At 45.1% G+C, this 25,591-nt stretch overlaps 2 protein-coding genes across 2 annotated transcripts; one reads left to right on the top strand and one right to left on the bottom strand.

Annotated features, from left to right (window-relative positions):
- Positions 1–275: 275 nt before the first annotated feature.
- Positions 276–22,110, top strand: LONP1 (lon peptidase 1, mitochondrial). Its single transcript, XM_038163741.1, has 18 exons — positions 276–687; positions 2,737–2,825; positions 3,234–3,353; positions 4,491–4,719; positions 5,250–5,311; positions 5,873–6,002; positions 6,463–6,546; positions 8,279–8,499; positions 9,822–9,960; positions 10,746–10,924; positions 14,299–14,386; positions 16,192–16,314; positions 17,051–17,167; positions 17,455–17,595; positions 17,681–17,846; positions 18,783–18,991; positions 20,241–20,405; positions 21,730–22,110. The coding sequence occupies exons 1-18, from the start codon at positions 301–303 to the stop codon at positions 21,892–21,894; spliced, it is 2,814 nt and encodes a 937-aa protein (XP_038019669.1). The 5' UTR covers positions 276–300; the 3' UTR covers positions 21,895–22,110.
- Positions 22,111–23,144: 1,034 nt separating this feature from the next.
- Positions 23,145–24,992, bottom strand: RPL36 (ribosomal protein L36). Its single transcript, XM_038163750.1, has 3 exons — positions 24,761–24,992; positions 23,866–24,000; positions 23,145–23,275 (listed from the first exon to the last, which is right to left on the bottom strand). The coding sequence occupies exons 1-3, from the start codon at positions 24,851–24,853 to the stop codon at positions 23,186–23,188; spliced, it is 318 nt and encodes a 105-aa protein (XP_038019678.1). The 5' UTR covers positions 24,854–24,992; the 3' UTR covers positions 23,145–23,185.
- Between the last annotated feature and the right edge of the window lie 599 nt (positions 24,993–25,591).

Genomic DNA, 25,591 nt, shown 5'->3' with positions numbered 1-25,591 from the left:
TGCCCGAGCAGTGGCAAGAGTCATTAGAGAACTTATGGAATCGCCATTCTTAGAGATATTCGGAAGTTGTCTGGGCAGCCGACGGAAGGGAATCGAGGAGGAAAAGGAAGGCTGGGCAATGGGCAAAGCCACACTCATGCCGGCCGCGTTGCTCCCTCAGGCACCCGCCCGGACGGGACCCAGACCGGGGCTCGAACACGCGCTCGCGGGCGGGCTCGGACGTGCGCGCAGCCACGCGACCCCGCGCGGGCGGGGCGGGCGCTGCCGGGAGGGCGGAAGTGAGGCGCGCGCACCGGCAGCATGGCGGCCGCGCGCTGGTGGCGGCTGTGCGGGCGCTGGCGGCCTGCGGTCACCGGGCCCGCCCTGGGGCCCGCTCGGCGCCGCCTCTGGGCCCCCGCCGCCGCCGTTCCGGCCCCGCTGGGCTCCGCGCCGCCGCCCCGCGCCGCCTTCAGCGCCGGCCCGCCCTGGCACCAGCGCAGCCCTGGCGGTCTGCCGGGGGGAGACTCACTGGAAGGTGGCGGCGAGGAGGGTGGCGGTGGCGGTGGCGGTGGCGGGGCGGACAGCGGCGGGGCCGGGCCGGTCATAACGGCGTTGACGCCGCTGCTCGTCCCGGAGCATTTCCCCAACGTCCCGCTCATCGCCGTGACGCGCAACCCCGTATTCCCGCGCTTCATCAAGATCATCGAGGTGAGCTGCCGCCGAGTCCTCGGTCCCAGGGCCGGGGCTCGGCTCTGCCGACCCGGCCTGGGCGGAAGCTGCCGCTGTCGCGAGGTGCCGGGGCCGCGGCGGGAGGTGCTCTGGGCTGGCTCGCAGAGCGGCCGGAGGCGGCTCCGCCCAGCGTTGCGGCTTAGGGCGGGGGTCCCGGGGTGGTATCACCCCAGGCCGTGCGGGGGTCACCGACTGAGCCCGCCGCTGGCGGTGCCGCATCTCCGGGCCGCTCTCTTTACCTTGGCAGGTTACTTGAACTGCAGAGCAAGGCAGCCGCATGCGTGACCTCCACGGGCAGCCGCTACTCGGCCTTTGGCTCGAGCTTTGTAACCGAGTCCTGTCGGGATAACGGTTTCTTTTGGGCCAGTTGAAGTTTCACAGTTATTGCGTCAGCATCTCTGCTTCTAACAGAGGAGGTCGGCGATTCGCACACACTCTCTCAAAGTTCGCTGTCATTTTTGTGTTCTCTGATGAAGGTTAAGCAAACGTGTCCTTGTTTCGGCGCCGTAGGTTGGTGTCAGAGCACCGAGACCCGTGTTGGTGAAGATAGCAAGCTGTAAGCTGCAAGGGAAAAGCAGGAATTCTGTGTAGAGCAGTACAGCTGCGGTGGGAGAGGGTATTGACAGATGGGGATGGCAATCATCGTTTCAAAGTGTGATCTTTTCCCTCTGCACCCCATAAAGATTTTAAGAGTTACAAATTATATCACTGATGTGTGACTTGAGCTTACAGGCCAGAAATGCTTTTTCCTCCTTAAATGAAACCCAATCTGGAACAAGTACTTGTATTTTTGTGCCTCTCTGGTGTGTTGCCAGTCTGATTTTGAAGTAAATGTAGTATGAAATAAATCGATGTTTTCTTGTTCCTGTAGTATTATTTAGCATAATGTTATTTCTACTATAGTATTTTTCTGCATATCCAAATCTATTATGTGCAGCTTCTAGTGTCTTTATAGATGTGTCAGGGGAAGGAGAAGATAATATATTATTAAGAGTGTGTAGTCATATAAGACTTACGTACAGAAGTCATCAATTTCAATGCTTGGGTCAACAATGTCTCACAGAATTGTTAAATGTTTTCTCTTATCCTGTGAGTTCATTGTGCTGCAATTTACTTGACAAGGTTGCATCTCTACAGTGCCTATGGAATTACTGATTTTCTTCCTGTTAATGTCTCTGACATTGGTAAGCATATTTTTGCTAAACATCGTGCAAAATTAGAATCGGTGTGCTGAAATTAAAATAGGCCAACAGTGGTGGTATTACTCGTGCTGTTCTGTCAGAACCATGCTGGTTGTTAGCAAAGCGTTGAGCAGTGCAGCTTATGTCCATCACTTTGAAGAGCACTCAGTAGTTGGCAGGGTGACTTCATGCAACGGCAGAATTTTCTTGGTCACTGAGGATTCAGCCTGCTGTGACAACAGCTCCAGAGGTGCTGGGAGATCTGCCAGGGAGAGATGTGTGGCATCTAGTGATCAGAGGGGAGTAAGAAGGTAAACTAGGAAGAAATACCGGCTGAAACTCAAGGCAGGAACTCAGACTCATGGGTGTAGGAGATGAATTGAGTAGAGAAGACTTTAGGGAAGAGGATTTTAACTAGGGTTTTGGGGCAGAATTCAGGCAACTGATAGGGAAGGGTGAACTAGCTCCCCATCAGGAGCAGAGAGCTAGGATGTACAGGTATGAAAGGGGAAGTGAACAGTGATAGCAACAGAAACTTATAAGATACTGTTCAAGTAACTCAGGTTTCTTGCTTGTAAGACTTGTACAAATTAGGTATACTTCCTCCCCCAGCCTTTGACCTTTTCTTATCTTGACTGGGAAGTGAGTTGTTCAAAATACTTAAATTTCATGTTTCTCTACCTTTTTTTCCACTTCTATATTACTGTCCTCTAATGGCGACAAGACTAGAATGGTACAAGCTCCGACTTCATAATTTAGTTGTAGGGTGTCATCATGCCTGGCCTTACACCCTGGGAGTGCAAAGATAACAGAAAATCCACCTCTGATTGCATACCTGTTGTCCTAGGTGAAAAATAAGAAGCTGGTTGAACTGCTGAGGAGAAAAGTTCGTCTTGCCCAGCCTTATGCTGGTGTTTTTCTTAAAAAGGATGACAAGTAAGTTGTTTCTCTTGTTATTTTTTTTTTAAATACAAAAATAAGCTGTCCAGGTTGCATTTACACTAAAAGCTGTCATCCTAAATGCCCTGCCTTAGATAGCATTGCAGAAATTGTGGCTGGTCTTGGACCATCCTCATGCTGTGAAAGTCTTTGTTGCCTCCACCAGCACTGCTGGGAGCTGGAGTCTTGGTTTAGAAAAGGATTTTGTTGTTTGGGAAGGAGATGAGCTGTCTAGATACTTGGATGATTTGGAAAGGGGTTACACGGTGGTAGCAATGGGGATTAAATGTCTTTGCCCCTAAGTCCAGTTTAAAGTTCTGCAACCAGTGATTGTTTTTTTTCTTTTTTAATCTGACCTGCTGTCTCAAGTTTCTGAATATCTACTCAATTTTTTTTGCTCAATAGCAATGAATCTGATGTGGTGGAGGATCTGAATGAAATATACCAAATGGGAACTTTTGTCCAGATTCATGAAATGCAGGATCTTGGAGACAAGTTGCGTATGATAGTCATGGGACACCGAAGGTTGGTTTCTTGTACTTCACTGCATCTCACCAGACTACTGTATAATCAGAGACATCCCTTATCAGTTTCACCACATATGTGCATTTTTTTCTACACAACTTGTGTATGGCAAGTTTTTGCTTTGTTACCACAACATATCCTGAGAGTGTCAGGATATTTCACATACTGTCACAGCTGTGACAGGTTAGCTGCAAAACAAAAGAATGCATGTCGTTGTCATATCAACTGTGATAAGATGCAAGCAAACATTCATTAAGCTGAAGTTTAGCAGTTACTTTGATAATTACAGCAAGGCTTAGTAATGGTGAAAAAAAAATCTCTGGAATTAATTCAAGCCAGTATTTTTGCTTTAAAAAAAAAGGAGGGGAGGGGGGTCCAGAGTTTTAATTATGTCTTGCCCCAGAACTGAATTGAAGAAAATATGATTATTGCTGAAAATCTAGTTTAAGCCATTTACGCCAGATATTTTTAACTAAGTTAAGAAATTGTATTTTTAAAAGCATCAAATAAGTAATTTCCATTAGAAGGAAAAATACAAGGACAGAAACATGGCAGAAGATACAGATCCAGGGTGGATTTTGCTTTGAAGCATGGCTTCTTTTCCATCTCCTCACTTTTCTTCACTTGCATTTGTTCTGGACACCAAAGAATGAGCAGTCCTGTCAAAGCTAAATTTATGTGAATTCACAAGTCAATTCCTTTTCAAATGAAGTCTTAGACCTCTTGCGGCATTATCAAAGCACAGCAGCCATATTTGATTACATTTTGGAAATAAGGTACTGGTTTGGGGTTACTTGGAATAGAAATATTTCCCTATAACTTCAACAATTTTGGTATTCCTAAGATATAACTGTGGGATTGGTCTTTATATTTGATTGAGACATGGAGCTCTGGTCAATCATGTCTATAGGAACCACACTAGATACCAGATTTGAGGAGCATTTATAGTGAAACACATAGAAAAGGAAACTCCTGTATAAAAGCCAAAATAATGAAACATGGTATCTTGCAAATATGTGTCCTTTCTAAATTTTAACTTGCTCAAAATACAACTTAGTCTTTCTCCTTTTCATGCTGAAGAGCTGAAATCACATGTAACGGGGAGGTAGATTGTTGCTGGTTTCTTTTGGCTTTCAGGATTCGTATAAACAAGCAACTAGAGGTTGAGCCTGAGGAACCTGAGAACAAACAAAAAATTAGAAGGAAACAGAAGCGATCTAAGAAGGAGGCTGAAGAGGAGACTGGAGCAAAGGACCAAGCTGTGGAGTTGGTACTAGATCCTGTAGTTGCTTCTTCAAAGGAAGTTCTCATGGTAGAAGTAGAGAATGTGGTTCATGAAGATTTTCAGATCACAGAAGAGGTTAAAGTAAGTGAATTAGTTTACAAGTTTGGACTTGTCCTGTAGAATTGCACCTACACTTCTTGCTTAAAATGAAAAGTTCTAAAATCAGGCTCTAATTTCAGGCTGCAGAAACTAGCACATGCTTCCTTCTTCTCACAGTCACTGCGCAAGGGGATTATATGAAAGTAAAGAATTTTAATTATAAAGCTCAGTTCCTTAAAACTGTTGACTTCAAAAAGTTGCTGAATGAAGAGGCTGGTCTGTGCTTAAATCTGTGTGATGACCTCCATCAAACTGAGCATTTCCTCAAAGGTGGCTTGGGTGTTCAATCTGATTGTATCTTCTGGCCAAGAGCCAGTCAAGTTCTGTGCATGCAGAAAGCCAGCCTCTAGTGAGCAGGAACTTTCCTGTGAGCAGGAACTGCCCCAGCACCGAGAACCATCATAGCCCACCACTGCATTGAGTGGCTGGACTCTGGGGAATGTCATGTTTGTTCTGAGATCTTGCCTATCCTTTTCCATTCTTTTGATGATCAGATTTTGTTGTGTTTATAGGCACTTACTGCAGAAATTGTTAAAACAATCCGGGACATCATTGCCTTGAACCCCTTGTACAGGTATGTCCTTCCCATGCTGCCCTGCTTTGGGAACAGCATGTTCTCAGGCTGGAAGTGCTGACATTTTCTGTACCACTTGCCTTTCTGTTGTAATGAGGTAGAGATATTTGCTGAATTGTCACATAGATTTTTGGTTTGGGATGTAAACTCTGTCCTTTGTTGGAATCAAAGTTTTGAAAACCTGATGTGCAATTTAGAAACAACATGGAATGATTAAGGCAAGTGATCTGGTCTAAGTGAAACCCACTGCAATAAGCATTATGATCTGATCCATGTCTTACAAGCAGGATAAAAGTTTTGGAATCCTGGAACAAAAAAATCCTGCATAACTGTTTGGGGAGCATTTCAGATACTTAGTTTTATATACTGGTGATCATTCCTCTCACCAAGTGATTTATCTGTTTGTTACTGAGTATTGATACACTCAAATTTCAAAAGTAATTTACTATGAAACTGAGCTGTATTTCATTTTGTTGCACTGTCATAACAAGTACATTAGGATATTCCATTTTGAATGTAAATTCACAGAGCATTTGGAGGTTTTTTACCTTTTATTTTCAGAGAGTCTGTACTTCAGATGATGCAGGCTGGACAGCGTGTGGTAGATAACCCTATCTATCTGAGTGACATGGGTGCAGCCCTAACAGGGGCAGAGTCACATGAACTTCAAGACATCTTGGAAGAAACCAGTGTAAGATGAAGTTTTTAACTCAAGCAATGTGAATGGAATCAGTACATCTGTTGTATGTCACCTTTTTTTTTTTACCAGCCTCCGTACAGAAGAGACTTCAGTGCTACTTTTGATGATGCGTTAATATCAGTGACTAGATTCCTGTTGAAGAATATAGTAGATGATTAGTACTGATTTACTGTGGGTAAATCAGAGTGCTCTGCATCTTTGGCAGCAAATCATTTTCTTTGCATGCTGTGGAGTTGCTACATGTTGGTCTTTCCACATCTGCAAGTGCTGTAAAGCTCTCCCAGACAAGCTGTTGTTGGAGTTTTTTATTCTGCCTTTCTCTCTGGAAGGGAGAGGGTGTATATATATGTATGTGTGTGTTTTTGTGTGTATATATATATATATATATGTGTGTGTGTTACTTAACAAGGGTATGGCATCTCAAAACTCATTTTGTGTCTATCTTTTGCAGATTCCCAAACGGCTTTATAAAGCTCTTTCCCTTCTGAAAAAGGAGTATGAGCTGAGCAAACTTCAGCAGCGTCTTGGAAGAGAGGTAAGTTTCTGGACTAACAAATACCTTGTGTGTATTTATATTGTGTCCACCACTGTGATGCTTAGTATGGGTATGTGCTCTAAAGGGTGTATTATTTAGATTTAAGGTTTTCTGTTTTTCTGTTAGAAATGTGTTTTTTCATGCACATGGTAGAAGTAACAAGACATGAGGCTACAGCATCTGCTGTTAAATTGTGTCTAAGTTGTAATTTCATGCAAGCAGATAAATCTAGAGGTCTGCAGTTTAGCAAGCATCGGTGTAACAATATACAGCCTAATACTGTACATAGTGCCTACTAGTGTAAATTGCACGGTGTTATTTCAAATGACCTGCTAACTCTTGTGAACTGCAATAGTTCCTGTCTGTGGTAAGGTAAGATTTAATCAGAATACAATAACTGCATCTAAATGGTAATGAAGTATGTGAAGTGCAAATATTTGAGAATACTGAATCATGTTTTGTTTGTTAACTCCCAGTAACGGGGGCTTTTAGAATTCATGTTAAGTGTAAAATGCTTTTGGACCAGGATTGGAATGGTTGGAGACTTCTTAAGCGAATTGAACAGATGCATTCTGTGGGACCAGATATACATCCAAGGATGCTGAGAGGGCTTATCAATGTCATTATTTTGTTTTTTCACTCTTCATTAAAGCACTGTGGTCATGGGAGAGGTTCCTGGGAAGCAGAAAAAGGTAAATGCCATGCCCATCTCCAAGAAGGAGAACCGGGGGGACTATAGGCATGTTAGCCTGCCCCCAGTCCCTGGGAAGATTATGGGGAAAATTTTTCAATAAGTGCGGTACAGGCAAATGAAAAAGGAAGTTATTTGGAATGGCCAGATTTCCCAAAAGCAAACTGCCTACTTGTCTTCTGGTATGAGAATGCCCAGAACATAGAAAGAAAACATGGTCTAATGATGGGCTTGGCAGTGCTAGGTTAATCATTGGACTCAATGATCTCAGAGGTCTTTTCCTACCTAAATGATTCCAGGATTCTAGCAGTGATTGTTGTATACCTTGACATTTGCATGGCCTTTGCTGAGGTCAACCATAATAGTATTCTGACTAAATTGGGATGTTACAGACTAGAAGTATGTAGTATGAGGTTGGTGAAAAAATTCTCTAGACTAATGGGCAGAAAAGGTTGTGATCAACGTGGTAAAGTCATAACTTCAACCAGCTACCAGTGGTATCCCCTTGGGGTGTCAGTAAGAACCTATTTAAGTTCTGCCAAGAGAAATTCATAGTCCCAGACTAGGCCTGGAATAATCAGGATAGAAAATAGCTGTACAGGAAAGGACTTTTAAGCCCTGATGTGAAGGAAGCTGACCATGAATTAGTAGACTGTCCTTGTGGCAAGGCCACAAGGAGGAAGGCCAACTGCATACTGGGCTTCAGTTGCACTGTGTAGGCAGCAGATAGAGAGTAGTGGTTAGTCTTTTTCTGTTTGGTACTAAGGAGGTCACATCTGGATTACTCTGCCCAGCTTTTGGTCTCCCCGACACAAACAGAACATTGAAGCACTGAATCATGGCTAGTGAAGGCCACCAAGATATGGAGGGTGCTGGAGTATGTTATTAAGTCACTTCTTGTGTTAGAATACACTGCAGTTGAGTTCCAAGTAGTATTTTCAGTTGCTGGGAATGTCATAACTGAGAAGTATTTGGAAGTGTTTGATTTTAGATGGGCTGTACCAGGAATACATTAGTTACTGTATTTGTTGCTTTGTCTAGGTTGAGGAGAAGATCAAGCAAACACATCGCAAGTATCTTCTTCAAGAGCAGTTGAAGATCATTAAGAAAGAACTAGGTCTGGAAAAAGAGGACAAGGATGCTATAGAAGAGAAATTCCGTGAGCGACTAAAGGAGCTGGTAGTGCCAAAACATGTCATGGATGTGATTGATGAAGAGTTGAACAAGTTGGGCTTGTTGGATAATCACTCCTCAGAATTCAAGTGAGTGCATGGCCATGTCATGCTGTCAGGGTTCGTTGGGAGAGTGAAACATCAGTGCAGTTCTATTAAGCACTTACCTTAGTCCCTCCCCTCCATTCCCCATAGCATATAATTATAGGATTTTTCTCCAAATTGCTTGGGTTTACTTATGCAGTCTACCTCTTTTGATCATTTTAGATCTTCTGTCTTCTCTTGCAGCCTGATGCTAGAGATACAAAATGTGCAGTTAGTTCCTCGTGAAGTGTCCAGTGCTTCTTTTTCTGCCCTTAGTTTTGGCTCTTCTTTCTTGTACTTTGGTGTCTTCAGTAGATGTGAGAGAAGCTGATACCTGTCATTGGCTAAGCTACCTGAGATGGTCCCTGAAGTATTGGGGCAGGGTTGGAATTGCTAAGGAGTGAATGAATGGTTTTAACACGTGTTCTGTGATGTGAATTGTCAGAAACTGAGGTTGAAGTGAACATTTCTTGTCTGTTGAATCAGAGTGTGCTGTATTATACAGCAGTTGGTGTACTCATCAGCTCTCTCAGTGTTCTGGGTTTCTGCTTTTACAAGTATCTTTTACAGAGTAAAAGACTATGTTTAAGGGCAAGCATGCCTTTGGATGAGCAGCATCTTGGCGATCATAGAAAAGACATACTGGGCTTCACAGGCAGCATTAGTACCTTTCCCTTTCCTTCAGAGTTGTAATAGTGGTTGCAAATTTGCTAAGCAAATACTTGGGAGAAAAAAGCCAAAGCTCTGGTGGCATGGCAATTGTCCTCAGATGGATCCTGGGCTCAGACAGCCTGGCTGTGCTTCCCTGTGTCCATGACTGTGCACAATTTGATAGTTACTGCATTGAGCATACCTTCCATTACTGCATTGTGCAGACCTTCCTGTACACTTGAATTCCTGATCTAAGTGCGCAATTTTAGAACAGGGAGTAGTGGTTGTAGTAGTAGAGTACTGTGTTCTCTTCAGTTTGTTTATGCTGATTATCTCTGCTGTTAACTTCCATACTGGCATCATTTTCCTCATCTTAAATCTTTCTCTGTAGTGTTGGAGATTCCTTGTTTTGGAAAAGCAAAAGCTGTGAAAAAAAAGCTTGGGGTTTTTTTTTTTTGTTTTTTTTTTGTTTTTTTGTTTGGTTTTTTTTGGTTTTTTTTTTTTTTTTTTGTGGGGGGAGGTTGAAGACTGTGAAAAAGGTTAGCAGTGACAGCCCAAATAGTGATGGCTCTCTTCCATGAGTAGTTTATATCCCACTTGTTCTGGATGAGGTTGCTTTGGAAGGTGGTGGAGGAAGACATGAGCTGGTCAATCACTCTAATTTGTGTTTCTGTCAGTGTTACACGGAACTATTTGGACTGGCTGACATCCATCCCGTGGGGTAAGTGTAGTGAGGAGAACCTGGAGCTGGCTAGAGCCCAAGCAGTTCTGGAGGAAGATCACTATGGAATGGATGATGTCAAGAAGCGAATTCTGGTAAGACAGGAGTAGGCAGTGTGTCCCATTTCACACTGCTTAACATAAGACATTTTGGATATGTTTTAGATTGCAGTCTCCATTTAATTGGTGTAAATTCATGCATCAAACAGAAAGCTGCATTAAAGACCCAAATGTTCTGGTAATCAGTTAATGTGCTTAATTACTTGTGGCAATGAAGGCCGCATTCTCATTTCAAATGCAATATTCTGGTTTGCGCTAAATGCTGGGCAAGTAAGTGTCCAAGGGATTGTCTCTTGATTTTTTTTCCCCGCTTGCACAGTCATTTCTTCACTGTAAGTGTATAATCAGCTGAGGTTTCAGTTTCGAACTGTGATCTTTTGATTCCTCAACTGTCCAGTGTTACTTGAGGGTTGTCTGTCACAGAAGTGTGAAATAAGACAAGCTCAACTTAGTGCATGGGAGTGGTACAGTAGGAGATGCTCACATGTAGCTTGAGAGACTCAGGTGAGAACAAGAGAAGCTGGGAGAAGAACTTGAACTCTGTCTTCTCACTCCAAGGCAGTGGAGAGAGACTGCTTCTTCTGGTGAGATTGATACAGAGCACAGAATATGGGGACAACCAAGCGCATAAATAACCAGAGGCAAAACAGATGCATCAGTATCCTGACTTAGCTTCTCCCCTTGCCCTCCCCCAAGTTCTTTGAGAACCACTTTTGTGTATGATGCTTGTTTTGTAATCACTGCTTGACCTGATAACAAGTGTGTTTTGGTGTTGCTGACATTGCCTTCTGTTCACTGCTGGTGCTTTATCTGTTCGACAGGAATTTATTGCAGTCAGCCAGCTGCGAGGATCCACCCAGGGGAAGATTTTGTGTTTTTATGGTCCCCCTGGAGTCGGTAAAACCAGTATTGCTCGCTCCATTGCCAGAGCCCTAAACAGAGAGTACTTCCGCTTCAGTGTTGGAGGGATGACTGATGTTGCAGAAATAAAAGGACACAGGTCAGTGTGACTTGAAAAATTTCTCTGTCCAGCAGTTTTTACTAAAGTAAATAGGAATCTAACTGAAGTTGGACAATGTATGTAATTCTCATCTCTGTTCTGCCAACCCTTGCTGACAGGAGTTGAGATACAAAATGAGGTGAAAAAGATAGCAAAGGGTGGAGTTTGGAAGATAATTATATTTGTGCTTTTAAGTGCAGTTGTTCCCTGTTTCTTGTGTATTCTCAGCTTTGAAAAGCTGAGTGAACTACCCAAAACCATTGGAGTGATGATAAATGCTAATGCATGCGTTTCTGTAGATGTCAGAACTAGAGAATGGTGACAGTTTGAACAGGGTCGTTCACATGTGTGTTCAGATGTGATTGAGACTTGGTTTCCAAATAATCAGGATGGAGATGCTGCATGAGGAAAACCTGGAAACAAGAACATTCATGGGGAAAACAAGAAGTTAATAAAAAATGGGTAGATCTGACCCTCCATAGCTTTATTTTCCTTCCACATACAAAAAATCCTAGAATGGTTGGGGTTGAAAGTGACCTCTGGAGATCATCTAGACCATTCCTGTGCTAAAGCAGGGGAGAAGGCAGAAGTGCTTAACACCTTCTTTGCCTCAGTCTTTAGTGGAAATAGGGCTTGTCTTCAGGACAACTGTCCTCCTGGGCTGGTAGATGGTGTCAGGGAGCAGCAGAATGGGCCCCCTGTTATCCAGGAGGAGGCTGTCAGCTGCTGAGCTGCTTGGATGTTCATAAATCTATGGGGCCAGATGGGATCCACCCCAGGGTGATGAGGGAGCTGGCAGATGAGCTTGCCAGGCCGCTCTCCATCATTTACCAGCAATCCTTGCTCACTGGTGAGGTTCCAGGTGACTGGTAGCTGGCCAATGTGATGCCCATTCACAACAAGGGTTAGAAGGAGGATCCTGGTAATTATAGGCCAGTCAGCCTGACCTCAGTATTCAGTAAGATAATAGAACAATTTATATTGACTGTCATCACACAGCACTTAAAGAATGGCCAGGGTATCAGAGCCAGTCAGCAGGGGTTTAGGAGGAGTGGGTTGTGTTTGACCAGCCTGATCTCCTTTTATGACCAAGTGACCTGCCTGATGGATGCAGGAAAAGCTGTGGATATTGTCTGGAAAGGCTGTGGATGTTGTCTATTTGGACTTCAGCAAGGCCTTTGACACTGTCTCCCATGGCACACTCTTGGAAAAGCTGCAGCCCACAGCTGGGACAGGAGCACTCTTTGCTGGGTTCAGAACTGGCTGGATGGCCGGGCCCAGAGAGTGGTGGTGAACGGTGCTGCTTGCAGCTGGCAGCCAGTCACCAGTGGTGTCCCTCACGGCTCCGTGCTGGGGCCAGTTCTGTTCAATATTTTTATTGACGACATGGATGAGGGTCTTTCATCAGTAAATTTGCAGATGACATTAACTGGGAGCATGTGTCCATCTGTTGAAAGGTAGGAGGGCTCTGCAGGGAGACCTGGAATGGTTGGAGGGATGGGCACAGTCCAATGAGGCCACATTTAATAAGTCCAAGTGATGAGTCCTGCATTTTGGCCACAATAACTCCCTGCAATGCTTTAGGCTGGGAATGGTGTGGCTGGACAGTGCCCAGGCAGAAAGGGACCTGGAGGCGCTGGTCAACAGCTGACAGAACATGAGCCAGCAGTGTGCCCTGGTGGCCAAGAAGGCCAGTGGCTCCTGGCCAGTATCAGGAATAGTGTGGCCAGCAGAACCAGGGAGGTCATTCTTCCCCTGTACTTGGCACTGGTGAGGCCAAACCTTGAGTGCTGTGTCCAGTGCTGGGCCCCTCAGTTTAGGAAGGACGTTGAGACGCTTGAGCGCGTCCAGAGAAGGACAACAAGGCTGGTGAGGGGCTTGGAACACAAGCCCTATGAGGAACGACTGAGGGAGATGGGGTTGTTTAGCCTGGAGAAAAGGAGACTCAGAGGTGACCTTATCACTCTCTACAGCTTCCAAAAGGAGGTTGTAGTCAGGTGGGGGTTGGTCTCTTTCACCAGGCAGCAACTGACAGAACCAGAGGACACAGTCTCAAGCTGCGCCAAGGGAAATACAGGTTGGATATTAGGAAAAGGTTTTTTACAGAAAGAGTGATAAAGTTCTGGAATGGTCTGCCCAGGGAGGTGGTGGAGTGACCATCCCTGGATGTGTTTACAAAAGGACTGGATGTGGTACTCGGTGGCAGTTGAGGTGTTGGGGCTGAGTTGGACTTGATAATATTGAAGGGTCTCTTCCAACCTAGTCATTCTGTGAATTCTGTGTAAAGCAGGTTCAGCTACAGCAGGTTGCACAGGATGGTGTCCAGACAAGTTTCAAATGTCTCCAGAAGTATAGATCCCACAGCCTCTCTGGGCCGCCTGTTCTAGGGCTCTGCCCTCCTCAATGTACAGAAGTTTCCCCTCATATTCAGGCGGAACTTGCTGTGTTTCAGTTTGTGCCCATTAGCCTGTGTCCTGTCACTGGGCACCACTGGCAAGAGTCTGGACCCTTCAGATGTTTTTACACATTGATAAGATCCCCTTTCAGTCATCCGAAGGCTAAACAGGCCCAGCTCCCTCAGCCTTTCCCATGAGAGATGCTCCAGTCCCCTAATCACCTTCACAGCCCTCCACTGGACCCTCCCCAGCAGTTCCTTGTCTTTCTTGAACTCCTAAGTCAAGAACTGGGCATGACACTCTAGGTGTGGCCTCACCAGAGCAGAGGGTCTGCATCTGAACATAAAACCAGCAGTGTTTTCAAACCAGTAAGAGTAGCCACTCTGAGGAGTAAATTTAACCTGCAGGGCTCTGCCTTACCCAGAAGCAGAGAAAGATATTTTCTGTTTTTCAGATGTTCTCTGTTCTGTGCCTCTCTGCCTTCAGTCTGTTGTTACCCTCTTTGCTTCTGCTTGTTTCTGGAGACCAGAATCAGTCTCTAGCAGGAAGGTTATATTTTGCTATTAGCAATTTGTTCCTTTAGCATATTTTGATTTACACTGGTCTTTTTGTCCCTGTCAAGTGAGGAAGTGAAATGTTACCTCTTCTAGCATTTCTTTCCCAACACCCATGAAAATTCAAATATCTCTATTCTCAGCCTAACCTTTTTGCTTTTCTCTAATTGAGAAGTGGTTTAAACTAAAGGTAAAAACTGTAGTCCAGGAGTATTTTGCTGAAATTCATGTCAGTTCTTTACTAGAAACAGACTAGGTGGGTCTTGGTGCTTAATATGGTGATGGAGAATGCTTTTGATAGATGTTGAAGAAATAAAGACTTGTTTCCCAGCAGGATATACCTGTTCTGTCAGCTGTGTGATGTATGCTCTGATATGTGCTGTGCTTTTCAATGGTTCCCTAAATACAATTTCTGTTAAAACAGGAGGACATATGTTGGAGCAATGCCAGGAAAAATCATCCAGTGTCTGAAGAAGACCAAGACAGAGAATCCACTTATACTGATTGATGAGGTGAAGTATTTGGTCTTTCTTCTAGGTTTTGCTCTTAAAGACTTGTATCAATTTGTGATCCCCAGAGAAAAGGTGAAGCAATAACTATCTTAAAATCCCAGGTTCTTTCTGTTCTTATGAGGCTGGGCTTTCAAGTTCTCTGGGTGACACTGATACCTTAGATGTTTTGTTTTCTCTCCTTATAACAGACTCCAGCTTTAAAATTCCAGCTGTGTCCTTCTGATTAAATTATAGCTGTTTGGATCGTAGTGTACCTGGCTGGATATTCAGTGTTTCCATAGTTCTTGTGTTTCCTATGTAGGTGTGAGCACGTCACTGTGCACAAATCTATTGTTGCCTGTGTGATTATTAGCAAGAGTCACTCTCAGTAGGTCTAAAGCAGGACTCTAAGGAATAAGATGCTTACAGTCAATTTGTGGTCTGGTTTGAGAATAAATTAGGCTACCAGCCTAATGCTTTGTCAAAAAGCAAATAAAGACAGGATATACTGGCATGTGTTCAGAATAGACTCAAGGTCATTCTGGCCTTCTTGTGTGCCATACCTGGGAAGGACCAACAGCAGATGTGGCCGCAGCATTCTTCACAGAGAGCAGCAGGTACCACTCAGTCCCGGCATTTTTCCTGGGAAAGGCAGTGAGAAGCTCAGAGAAGAAGAGGTAACAATTCTACTTGCTGCACCTGTTGTTTGGCACATGTGGAATGCTTTTTGGAGATTGTTTACCGAAAGGAGTTTGTTAATTGGATTCTGCTGATGATTGGATTGATTGGCCAATTGGGTCAAAGGTGTGTCCTGACTGTCTCCAGACAGTCACAGGTTTTTCTGTAGTATCTTTTTAGTATAGTATCTCTTTAGTATGTCATTTAGTACAGTATTAGTGTAATATAGTATAGCTTAATAAAGCATTTGTTCAGCCTCCTGAATCATGGAGTCAGAGCACATTATTCCCTGGCTGGGGGATCGCCTGTTTCTACAATAAGCAGATTCTTGGGAGGAATGGTATGTCATCAGTTGCGGCACGATGTAACCGAAGAGTATCATGATTTGAAAGGTAATGGAACCTGTAGGTTATGATACTTGACTGGTGTTGGCCAGAAGCCCTGCAATTGTAGCAGCAATTTTCATTAAGGCCATCCAGTTAATGCTACTCTTAAGGGAGAAGAAGCAGCAGCCCTGTTTGTATCCTCAGAAGGAGAGTTCACAGTGCTGGACGAGCCAATGACCTTGGCTGTGGTCCTGGGCAGCTGGCTGTAGTGGCCCTACTTGAGCAGTGGGGTTGTTCAAGATTACTTCAGGAAGTCCCCATGAGCCTCAATCAATTTACGACTATGACAACAGCCCAAGTCACTAAGTCACTAATCTGGCTCTGCTTGAATGGCTGTGTGTAGGCTTTTTACACCTTGGGCAGACTAAGGACTGTGTCTGCACTTGCAGATTAGGGAAGTGGTGTAAACTAGCACTCTAGTCCTCTCACTGTGGGGTAAGTGTTCTGGTCTGTGCCTATAGCTCATCTCAATTTAACAAGTAGTAGCCCACTAGTAGTAGTGCTTTTTATTGTATGTACATTGCCTGAGACTTCATAGTGATTTTCTGCAACACTCAGAAGTCCTGTGTCTTCTCAGGTGTGTCATGTGCTCACACAGGAAGATAGTGGGGACTTGGATGAGTGCACAGAAAAGTGGTAGACTGGTATTGAATGTTAATGAACACTCATGAACATTTTCAGATGGAGCCTTGAAAAAAATCTTGCTTGAGAATTTATCATGGTAGGAAACTTCTTAGAGTATTAAATTCTTTTCTCTCACAGGTAGATAAAATAGGAAGAGGCTATCAAGGGGATCCATCCTCGGCCCTTCTAGAACTCTTGGATCCAGAACAGAACTCTAACTTCTTGGATCATTATCTTGATGTTCCTGTGGATTTGTCAAAGGTATTTCTCTTTTCTGCAGAGGTTGTAGAGCCAGAATGTCTGAATGTGTTTCAATGCAGAGATTTCCTGTCCATGAAAAGATGCTGACGTTTTATTCCGTTAGAAAATCAGATGGAACATAAATGGTACACAGCTGTCTCTGTAGGAGTTGGTTTTAACTGAAGTGTCTGTACATGAAAGAACATGATTACCCGTGTATGTCCTGTAGCCCTAACTCCCTGTAGAGCTGGGGACAAACAGACGTGTGGTTTCCACTAGAAAAGGCAAGTTTTCCTTTACATGATGATTGGCAGAGCTGCTGTCAAGGGGTGGCCTAATGCTGCTGTGAAGCTTTTGAAATTGGTCATCTTTACACACTGTTGCACTTTTTGTGCAGGTGACATAAATTACAGAATTGACATATTAGGAATAGGTATAGATAATTGGATCATTCTGAGCTAATTTCCTAGAAGGTAGAAAGAACTTCTGAGTGAGATCTAGATCTCCCATTTTCTGGTCCCTATCAAACCATTCCAATTTCCTGGTTTGTGCGTTGTATATTTGTAAACATTTATTTTGTGGGTAGGGAACATGCTATTACATAATTCTGAAATCCAGACTTTAATAAAAACTAATTCCACAGAGAGTCATCTTGCTCTAGCCCTTCAGACAGAGAAATGCAGAACTTAGGAACTAGTAATTGGAGTAAAGCAGCTGGTTAATGAAAGTTCTTAATAGGATCTTTTAATGCTTCCAGGTACTTTTTATTTGTACTGCCAATGTAACAGAAACCATTCCAGAGCCACTGCGGGATCGAATGGAAGTGATCAATGTGTCAGGATATGTAGCAGAAGAGAAACTTGCAATTGCAGAGGTAAGAGAAATCACTGTTGTGCTTTATGTGAATTATATCTGGTAGATTTTTTTTGGCAGATTCAGGCTTACATATTTACATCCAACTATGTCCAAAAAATTTAGGCACAGGGTATTTTGGACAGAGTTCCTTTGATTTGAACAGATAGTTAAAGTAACTCCAGTGTGCCATAGGCTGTGGACACCAGAAAGCTGCATTGAGCTAACAGCAGAAAATTGAGTGAATTGGAACCACTAGGCTTTTGTCACAAATACTAAGAGAAGGATGTGGGGGATTATTTCTTTCAGAGATACTTGGTCCCTCAAGCACGAGTTCTGTGTGGCTTGGATGAAAACAAAGCTCAAATCACATCAGATGTCCTGACTGTTCTCATCAAGCAGTACTGCAGAGAGAGTGGGGTGAGGAATCTGCAGAAACAAGTAGAAAAGGTATGGGGAAGTTATGTGTAACTGTGACCACTGTGCATCAGCCTTCTCAGCTTTTTTTACAGAGATAAATTACTATCTTACCCAGGTATTGAGGAAATCTGCCTATAAAATTGTGAGTGGAGAAGCGGAGATGGTCCAAGTAACACCTGAAAACCTGCAGGACTTTGTAGGAAAGCCCATCTTCACTGTGGATCGCATGTATGAAACCACTCCCCCAGGAGTGGTGATGGGTCTGGCCTGGACAGCTATGGGTGAGACAAAATTAATTTTGGGTTAATGCTTATATTTCTGTGTACTTTTCAAAAGCTGAATGTAATAGTCAAACAGAACTGAGTCCAGTGATGTTCTTCTACAGGCACCAGTAAAAGGAATTTCCTTTGCATCCTGAATATTACTTCCTTGAAGAAGGGAGCCTTTTTTTTGCCCTTACCTAGGCTCATCTTAGCTTAGGGCCATCATGTTTTCTCTTCAAGCTCCATATCCCATAGAAATTACATACATTAGGAACATCAGCAGCAGGAGGTGTCACTGTGAGACACAGCACAGCTGAGGAATGCTGTGTCTCATCGGTGATGTGCAACACTGACTTTGACTTCTGGTGTTGAGGGCAGGTATAGGTGTTCCAGCACTCTGTGGAGCGGGTGCAGTTGGCTGCTTACCATTCATTGGATTACTCCCCTAGTAGCTTGTGGACTAATGTGCTCTACAGGATGGAAATACAGCACACAGCAAAGGAGATGACCTCTTCATACTCAAATTGACCTTGGGTAAAATTCAAGTAGTTTAGAGGGAAATTATCAGTATGGTGGAGAAGGTAAATAGATACCTGTCACTGGAGAATTGAAGTGGCTAAAAAAAGTGTTTTGTGAACTCAGCTTACTCTCTGGAGGAAACAAAGAACATGAAACTATTATAAGAACTTGTTTTTTTCCATTAAGTAGGAGTTGCATCTGTGTTCCTAGAAGGTGAAGTCCAAAAAAGTAATGAATGGAGACTGTTGAGATTTCTAGCTGGCCTTCCTGAAGGTATTTCAGGAACAGGTTTCAGCTGCTCTCTACTCAAGGGCTAGTGTCTCATCAGAGAGCATCAGTTCCAAAGGCCTGACATAGCTTCTGTATCACCAAAACCTTCTCGTTTAATCTGCCTTTAACTTTTTTCAGATGTTGTTTTTCTTTTCTTTTTTTTAGGAGGTTCCACTCTATTTATTGAAACATCCCTGAGGCGACCCAAAGACAAGGAAAACAAGGATGGGTCGCTTGAAGTAACAGGGCAACTGGGAGATGTAATGAAAGAGAGTGCCAAAATTGCATACACATTTGCAAGAGCCTTTCTGATGCAGAAGGACCCCAACAATGATTTTCTTGTGTCTTCTCATATCCACTTGCATGTGCCAGAGGTAAACTGATGCAGAGTTCACAGAGCATGCACAGCAGCCCAGCTAGTTTGCTCCCTTAGATGTAAAGCTGGAAGGCATTTCATTTGTCCATATGTTGTGCAGAATGCCCTCTTCTAGCAGTAAAATCAAGGAATGAAGACATTTTCTTCAGGCTCCTGTGAAGGTCTTCTTATGAGCCATGTTTCCATTCCTTTCTACAGCAAGCATGTGGCAAGAATACAGGGGCTTGGATAATTTTCCAAAGAAACCTACATTTTTGTTGCAGCTGTTGGCTCTGTTGTGCAGGTGGGGAAACTATGGCATAGAGATATGCTTGGATGAAGTTACAAAGGCATCAAAGTTTAGGTCTCTGTGTTACCAGGCCTTCTTAAAGGCTTGAAGTCGTTTACACATAATTGAAAATACTACTCGTGATCTCTGTGTCATGCTGTCTAGTCCACGTAATAGCAGTGGTTGGTTTTGTCCAGTATTTGGGGCTGAAAATAAATGCCCACAGTGCTCAGAGTGGCTCACATGCTGTGTAACAAGCTTTGGGCAGGTGCTTTACTGAAGACAGATTTTGAGCTGTGATTGTGCCCCAGCTTTACTTTTGGACTACTGAGTGCTCTGTGTGCAATGTCTTTGTTGCAGCTCACTCTGTGCCTGTCCAGGTACTGCATTGTTGTCTGTGAATTCATTCCCTGAAAGATGAGAAAACAGCAGGCATGATCTCTGTCTCTACTCCCTCTCAAACATTGATTTCCTCTGTTCTTACCACAAAGAGGTTTGATCTCAGATAAATCCAGACTGTCATTAGTTCAGGCCTGGATTTTGTGGGGCTTTTCATACTGATCTTTTCTGCCTTGAATGATTTTTGATACTGTTTTCCACTAGTTTGTTACTCTTGACACTCTCCCCTTGTGATGTTGACTTAGGTCTAACAAGGAGCTTCCAAGTGTTTGTGCTCTTTTTTCCACTGATGTTGCTTACTCAAAGACCTGAGCCCCATGAGTATGGTGGTGGCATCAGGCCAGAAACCACATTTGTGAACTCATTTGTGGATTATTTGTCATTAATAAGGTGAGGAATGTCACAGTTGTGAATATATAAGCCAATTCAAATAGCAGGATTCCATCACTCACACATGCAAAAACCTTTATGAGGCTTCATGAAATTTGGACAATGTTAAAACAACAAGGACAAGAATACTGTCTAACTTTGCTGCTTCTTGAATGAGCAGGGGAGTTGTGGTTTTGTTTTTTTTAAACAGGGAGCAACCCCAAAGGATGGACCAAGCGCAGGATGTACCATAGTAACAGCTCTGCTGTCCCTGGCCATGAATTGCCCAGTGAGGCAGAATGTAGCCATGACTGGAGAAGTGTCACTGACTGGAAAAATTCTTCCTGTTGGTGGAATCAAGGAGAAGACTATTGCAGTAAGAGCTCTTCTCTTGTCTGTGCATTGTCCACAGGAGAGCCCTGGGTTGGACTCAGTGGGGACAGGGACAGCCAGAGGGGTTGTTCCTTGAACTGGGAGAGGCAGATTTCATTCCATACACAGGTTGGAAAAGTCTGTGGGGGAACATAGGGATCTTGGCTGTGTCTCTGGCTTTGAGGAAAGGGATGGGACCCCAGGCTTTGTGCCAGGGCATGTATGTTGGCCTAGCTCAAGTCCACCTACAGTGGCAGAATTGAAAGTGACTGACAGCTTTAACTGGCTGTCAGAGTTGTCTGCTCTATCAGATTAGCACGGTTCTATCAGCTGTGCTGCATTGAACTGCTTTTTTCAGGAGGGCATCCAGTGGAGATTTGATAGCATCTCTAAAGTGCATTCTTAAAATCAAGGCTGTTTCCTAATTCCAGTGTGACTGTTTGAAATTTCATACAGATGTCTTAGATAAAAGGAACTTAGATTTAGTTATGTGTATTTTTGGTTTCATCCGTTTCCAGTTTCCAGAATTTCTTTCCAAGCATTCAGGCTTTTTCCCTACTTTTCACCTGCACAATTCTGGCCTACATAAGCCTTGCACCACACATATTTTTCAGTCAAGAATGTTATTAGGTCTTCCTCCATTGAGCTGGGGCTTTACATCAGTGTTCTGTCCCCAGATATATTTTTGGGCTACAGCCTTGTACAGTGTGATTTATTTTCCTTGTATGACCTAAAAACGAGTAGTTGTTTGTAGCAGTCAGTACAGGACTAACCAGCACTGACTGGCTGCACTTGCAGGAGGAATGTGAGTGGCCACAGGCCTAAAACACAGATCACCCCTAAAGCAATGGGTACAGACCTGTCCTGGGAAGAGCAACTCTGCTTTCTGTGCTCCTTCCAGGGAAGGTGTCCATATCAAAAGGTTCTGTAGAATTGTACTAAGGGTATTGATGGGGTAGGTTGGTTTGACAAGCTGTATCTAACTTTGCTTTCATCCGAGGCTTTATCCTCACCCAAGCTGCAACAGATACTTAAAACTCTATAAAATAGTATTAATGTTCTGAACAATCCCCCGAGCTGCTGCCATAGTCCAACTAAAATGCCTCCCCTCCTCATCTGTCCCTGCAGCTGAGATGGCACTGGAGACTGTATGTTTTGGGGCTTGAGGGGGCATCTGGAACATGCTTCACCCGGGTGCTCTCCATAGAAGAGAGTAAAGGTGGATCACGCTCCAGAATAACTGCTCTTGCTGTCAGAAAAGGGAAAGGGTGTTTCTGGTACATGGAAGGATTCCTAGGACTCAACAGCCCAACTTTTTCTCCCCACAGGCAAAGAGGGCAGGTGTTACCTGCATAATTCTGCCATCAGAGAACAAAAAGGATTATTACGACCTTGCTGGATTCATTACAGAAGGACTGGAAGTGCATTTTGTGGAGCACTACACAGAGGTATTTGATATAGCATTTTCACAGCTGGATCTCACTGGAGGATGACATGCTGTGCCCTGATGGCTGGAAGGTGTTCTGTCCCTAAGCACTCAGCCCCTGCCTACAGATGGGTGACACGGGGCGATCCTGAAGTGGGACATGAAACTATTGCTGCTGCGCAGCTGCCAAAATGAATTATGGCTCTGCTGGAATAAAGTATTTCTCAGTCTTTAATACTGAATTATGATCTACAATAAAGAATTTCCAATTTTGCCAAAGGAATGGGTGTGTTATCAGCCAGCAGTAATGGGGCTAGTCTGGTCTTTTCTCATTGAAGATGTTTCAGCTATTTCACTGTACATTTCTGTGTGACTTGTGGGAAAGACCTGAACAGTACACCCAGATCTAGGCTGATGTACAGCTGTTATTCCTGATGTGGTAGAAGGCAAGTAGCTCTCAGAATCTGTCTCTGTTTAGACGGCTGGGCTGAAATGACACTGAAATCCTAAGGTAGTTCACCACAGTCAGCTGATAAAGGGACATGGTTCTCTAGGTTCAGTCACCAGGTCTATACCACCAGAAAAACTCCAGGCTAAAGAGGGCAGACCAGCAACATGCTCAGCATCACCAGTCAGCAGCACTGTGCTGCACCACAGAGTGCCTGTGCCCCTCTGCAACAGCTGTATCATATTCAGGGAGCGAGAAAAGGAATTAAATATCTTGACTGTTGTACATCAGTAAACACAAGCTTGGGGGCTGGAGAACTTGAATACTTCGTCTTCCAATGAACACTAAGTATTTTCTGAGCCAAGAACAGCTCTTGTCATCTCAGCAAGGGAGCCCTGAGGGGAGAATTAAGAATCCAGCTGCTGAAGTCCAGGGAGCTCTTGCTGACTCCAAATGTCATGACTTGCTACCACACTGCAGAACACAGGCCTGAATAGAGGGTACAAGGGGAAACACAGGAGCAGGCTAAGCTGTGTAAGGAATGGGCCAATGTGCCCTGGGGAAGAAGTGCAAAGTAGTTACTATTTTTAACAGCCATTTTTGCCCACTTGCCTCCTACTACCATCTAGGTCTGAAGACAGACTAGGAGGTAGAAGGCATTATTCCAGAGATATCCACGTCCTGAGACTGCATATAGTCATAGAGGATTCCACTCTAGAGTAGTCACAGCAGCACCAGTATCAGCATCTCCACCTGCAGGTACAATAAACCACTGACCCAAATTCTTGATGGCTGAAGTTCTGGATCTTGTCAGCATCTGCCAGCAGCACCCACTGAAGCAGGTGTACCAAGAACACTCACTACCCTGGTTTTGGGAGAAAGGACTTTATTGTGTTGCAGCCTGTGCAACTCAATCCTTCTTTGCAGCAGCTTTCCTCATGGCTGCCAGGACATTACTGAGTTCCTCCCGCTTCCTCTTGGCCCGAATGTGAGTACCAACCTGCAGGGAGAGAGCAGAGCTGTCAGTCTTCACCCAGCGCAGACTAGACAGACTGGGAATGCTGCAGGTGTCCCTGCTGCATTCCTCAAAATATGTCCCTGCACACCTCAAAACCAGGCAGAACGGTAAAGTCCTGGAAAGATGGAGTCGATCTCCAGCCAGGAATTTGCCATCATGTCTCAGTAGTACCTCAACAGTTATCTGGACATGAACGGGGCTGCTTTCAGCTCCCATCATCATTACAACTCAAGGAACCCTATTTGAAGTCTCCTGGTTAATGGCACCCAACCACTATCAGTGCTGCTCTCATTTTCCCCACAGCAGACATGCAAACCATGCATGTCTGGAAAAAAAGCATGACAAGCTTTAATCCTTGAGCTCGGGGTCTTTTTAGCAAAGTACCTTTGCATCCATCACCTGCTCTCCCACCCAGCCCAAGGAACAATCTCTCCACTCTATCATACTGCACCAGTTACTTCCAAAACAAATGAAAAAAATAAAGGTAATTAATTAAAAAGCCAAATATTCCTAGGAGAGGCCAGAAAACTGATGTAATAGTTTCTACCATCCATGTTAGTTGATTGACCTACCCGCTTCTTGATGAACTTCAAAGCCCGTTTGTCCTTGGACACTTTCAGCAACTCCATTGCACGTCGCTCATAAGGTGCAAAGCCACAGACTTCCCTGATCATGTCTCGCACAAACTTGGTGTGTTTGGTCAGGCGCTGTGGGAAGGGGGGGAGGACTTTGGTCAGAGGATTACAAGGTGCTATGCAGAGAGGACTGCAAGGGGCTGTGGCATACTCTCAGCTAGGCTTTAAAACCAGCCCATGCTGTTGCCATGTCCCAAGAAAACTTCATCCCTGCCAGATCCTGTGGAGCACATCAGCTTGGCTCAGTGTGCCAGTCTGTCTTCAGGCTCAGGTCCGTATGTGTCACACGCTGGCATACACCAGCATTTGTGGAAAAAGCAGGTCCATGAGCAAGCCAGGATTTGCACTGCAACACACGGGGGTGACAACAGCTACACAGAACATTTAATAAGAGTGAATTAAGGGTCCAGATGCATTCATGTCCCGTAACGCGCATCTATCGAACTCAGATAGCTCCTGATAGGGAAATTTGAAGCAGTTTTCTGGGAGATTGCCTGTTGTTACCGAGGGAGGCAAAACAGGAGAGACTCTAGAAGGCACACAGCTTTCACAGCCACCCGCAGCCCTACCCGGCCGAGCCCGCCTGGCCCCGCTCTGTCGAGCCCCGCCCGCCCCGCAGTCACGGGCACCGCGCGGGTCCCGAACCCTCCCGTCTTCCCACAGCGAAACCGCAAGCCGCAGCCCCGCGGGACGGGCCCAGAGGCGAAGGGCGGCTCCGCGCCAGACACGCGAACACAACCGCGCTGCGCACCGGGAGCAGCGGGCTCGTTCGGCCCCCGCAGAGGGAGAGGCAAGCCCGGGGCACCGCGCGCCAGCAGAGTCTCATACTCACCCCGCGGCGGCGACACTGCCGGGGCTTGGACACGTTCTTGGTCACCTTGTAGCCCTTGTTAAGGCCCACGGCCATGGGGTAGCGGATGGCCATGGCTACGGCGCCCGGGCCCGATGGACACGGATGGACACGGATGGACACGGATGGACACAGAGCCACTCTGCCTCACCCGCGCCGCAAGGATGGCGCCGCACCGGAAAGGACGGGCGCGCGCGGGACTCCGGGACGTGGCCGTTTCCGGCGGTGGGCGGGGCCGAGGGCGCGCGGGGCCATCACGGTGGAAAGGGCGCCCCCGGGCGGCACGAGCGGAGTGCTGTGAGGGGCCGGGGAGCGCCCCGCGGGGGCACCGTGTGTGTGAGGGGACAGCGGGGGCACCGTGTGTGTGAGGGGACAGCGGCCAGGAGAGGAGGGTCACCCCGCAGCGGGGGCTCCGACAGAACGGCTCGTTCCCCTCAGCTGCGGCCGGGCGGCTTGGGGTGCCCAGAGAGCCGCGCACCCCCGAACTTTCAGAATTTTTCCCCATAAATTATAACTTTGGTATCGCTTGGCCAGGATTTGATAACGTTTGACAGACAAACCTAAAGGAATAGATTAAACGATTTTGTTGGAATAAAAGATACTGGATTTTCTTACCTCTGAAAGAGAGCTGAGGTGAACGTGTGCAACTCAACTGTTTTCTGCTTTCAAAGACAATTATTTTAATTTGTTGAAATGGAAAATATTGGCTTGAAATTTCAAAATCTTGGATTTTGAAACAAATTACGGAACTTTACATCCTGCTGTAGAGCTCGTCTTTGCACGACTGGTTCCTTTCATCCCAGGGCAGCAGTC

This window comes from Motacilla alba, chromosome 28 (genome assembly GCF_015832195.1).
Source record: "Motacilla alba alba isolate MOTALB_02 chromosome 28, Motacilla_alba_V1.0_pri, whole genome shotgun sequence".
NCBI lineage: Eukaryota > Metazoa > Chordata > Aves > Passeriformes > Motacillidae > Motacilla > Motacilla alba.
Note: the sequence above shows the minus strand (reverse complement) of the source record. Positions and strands in the feature narration are given on the sequence as shown.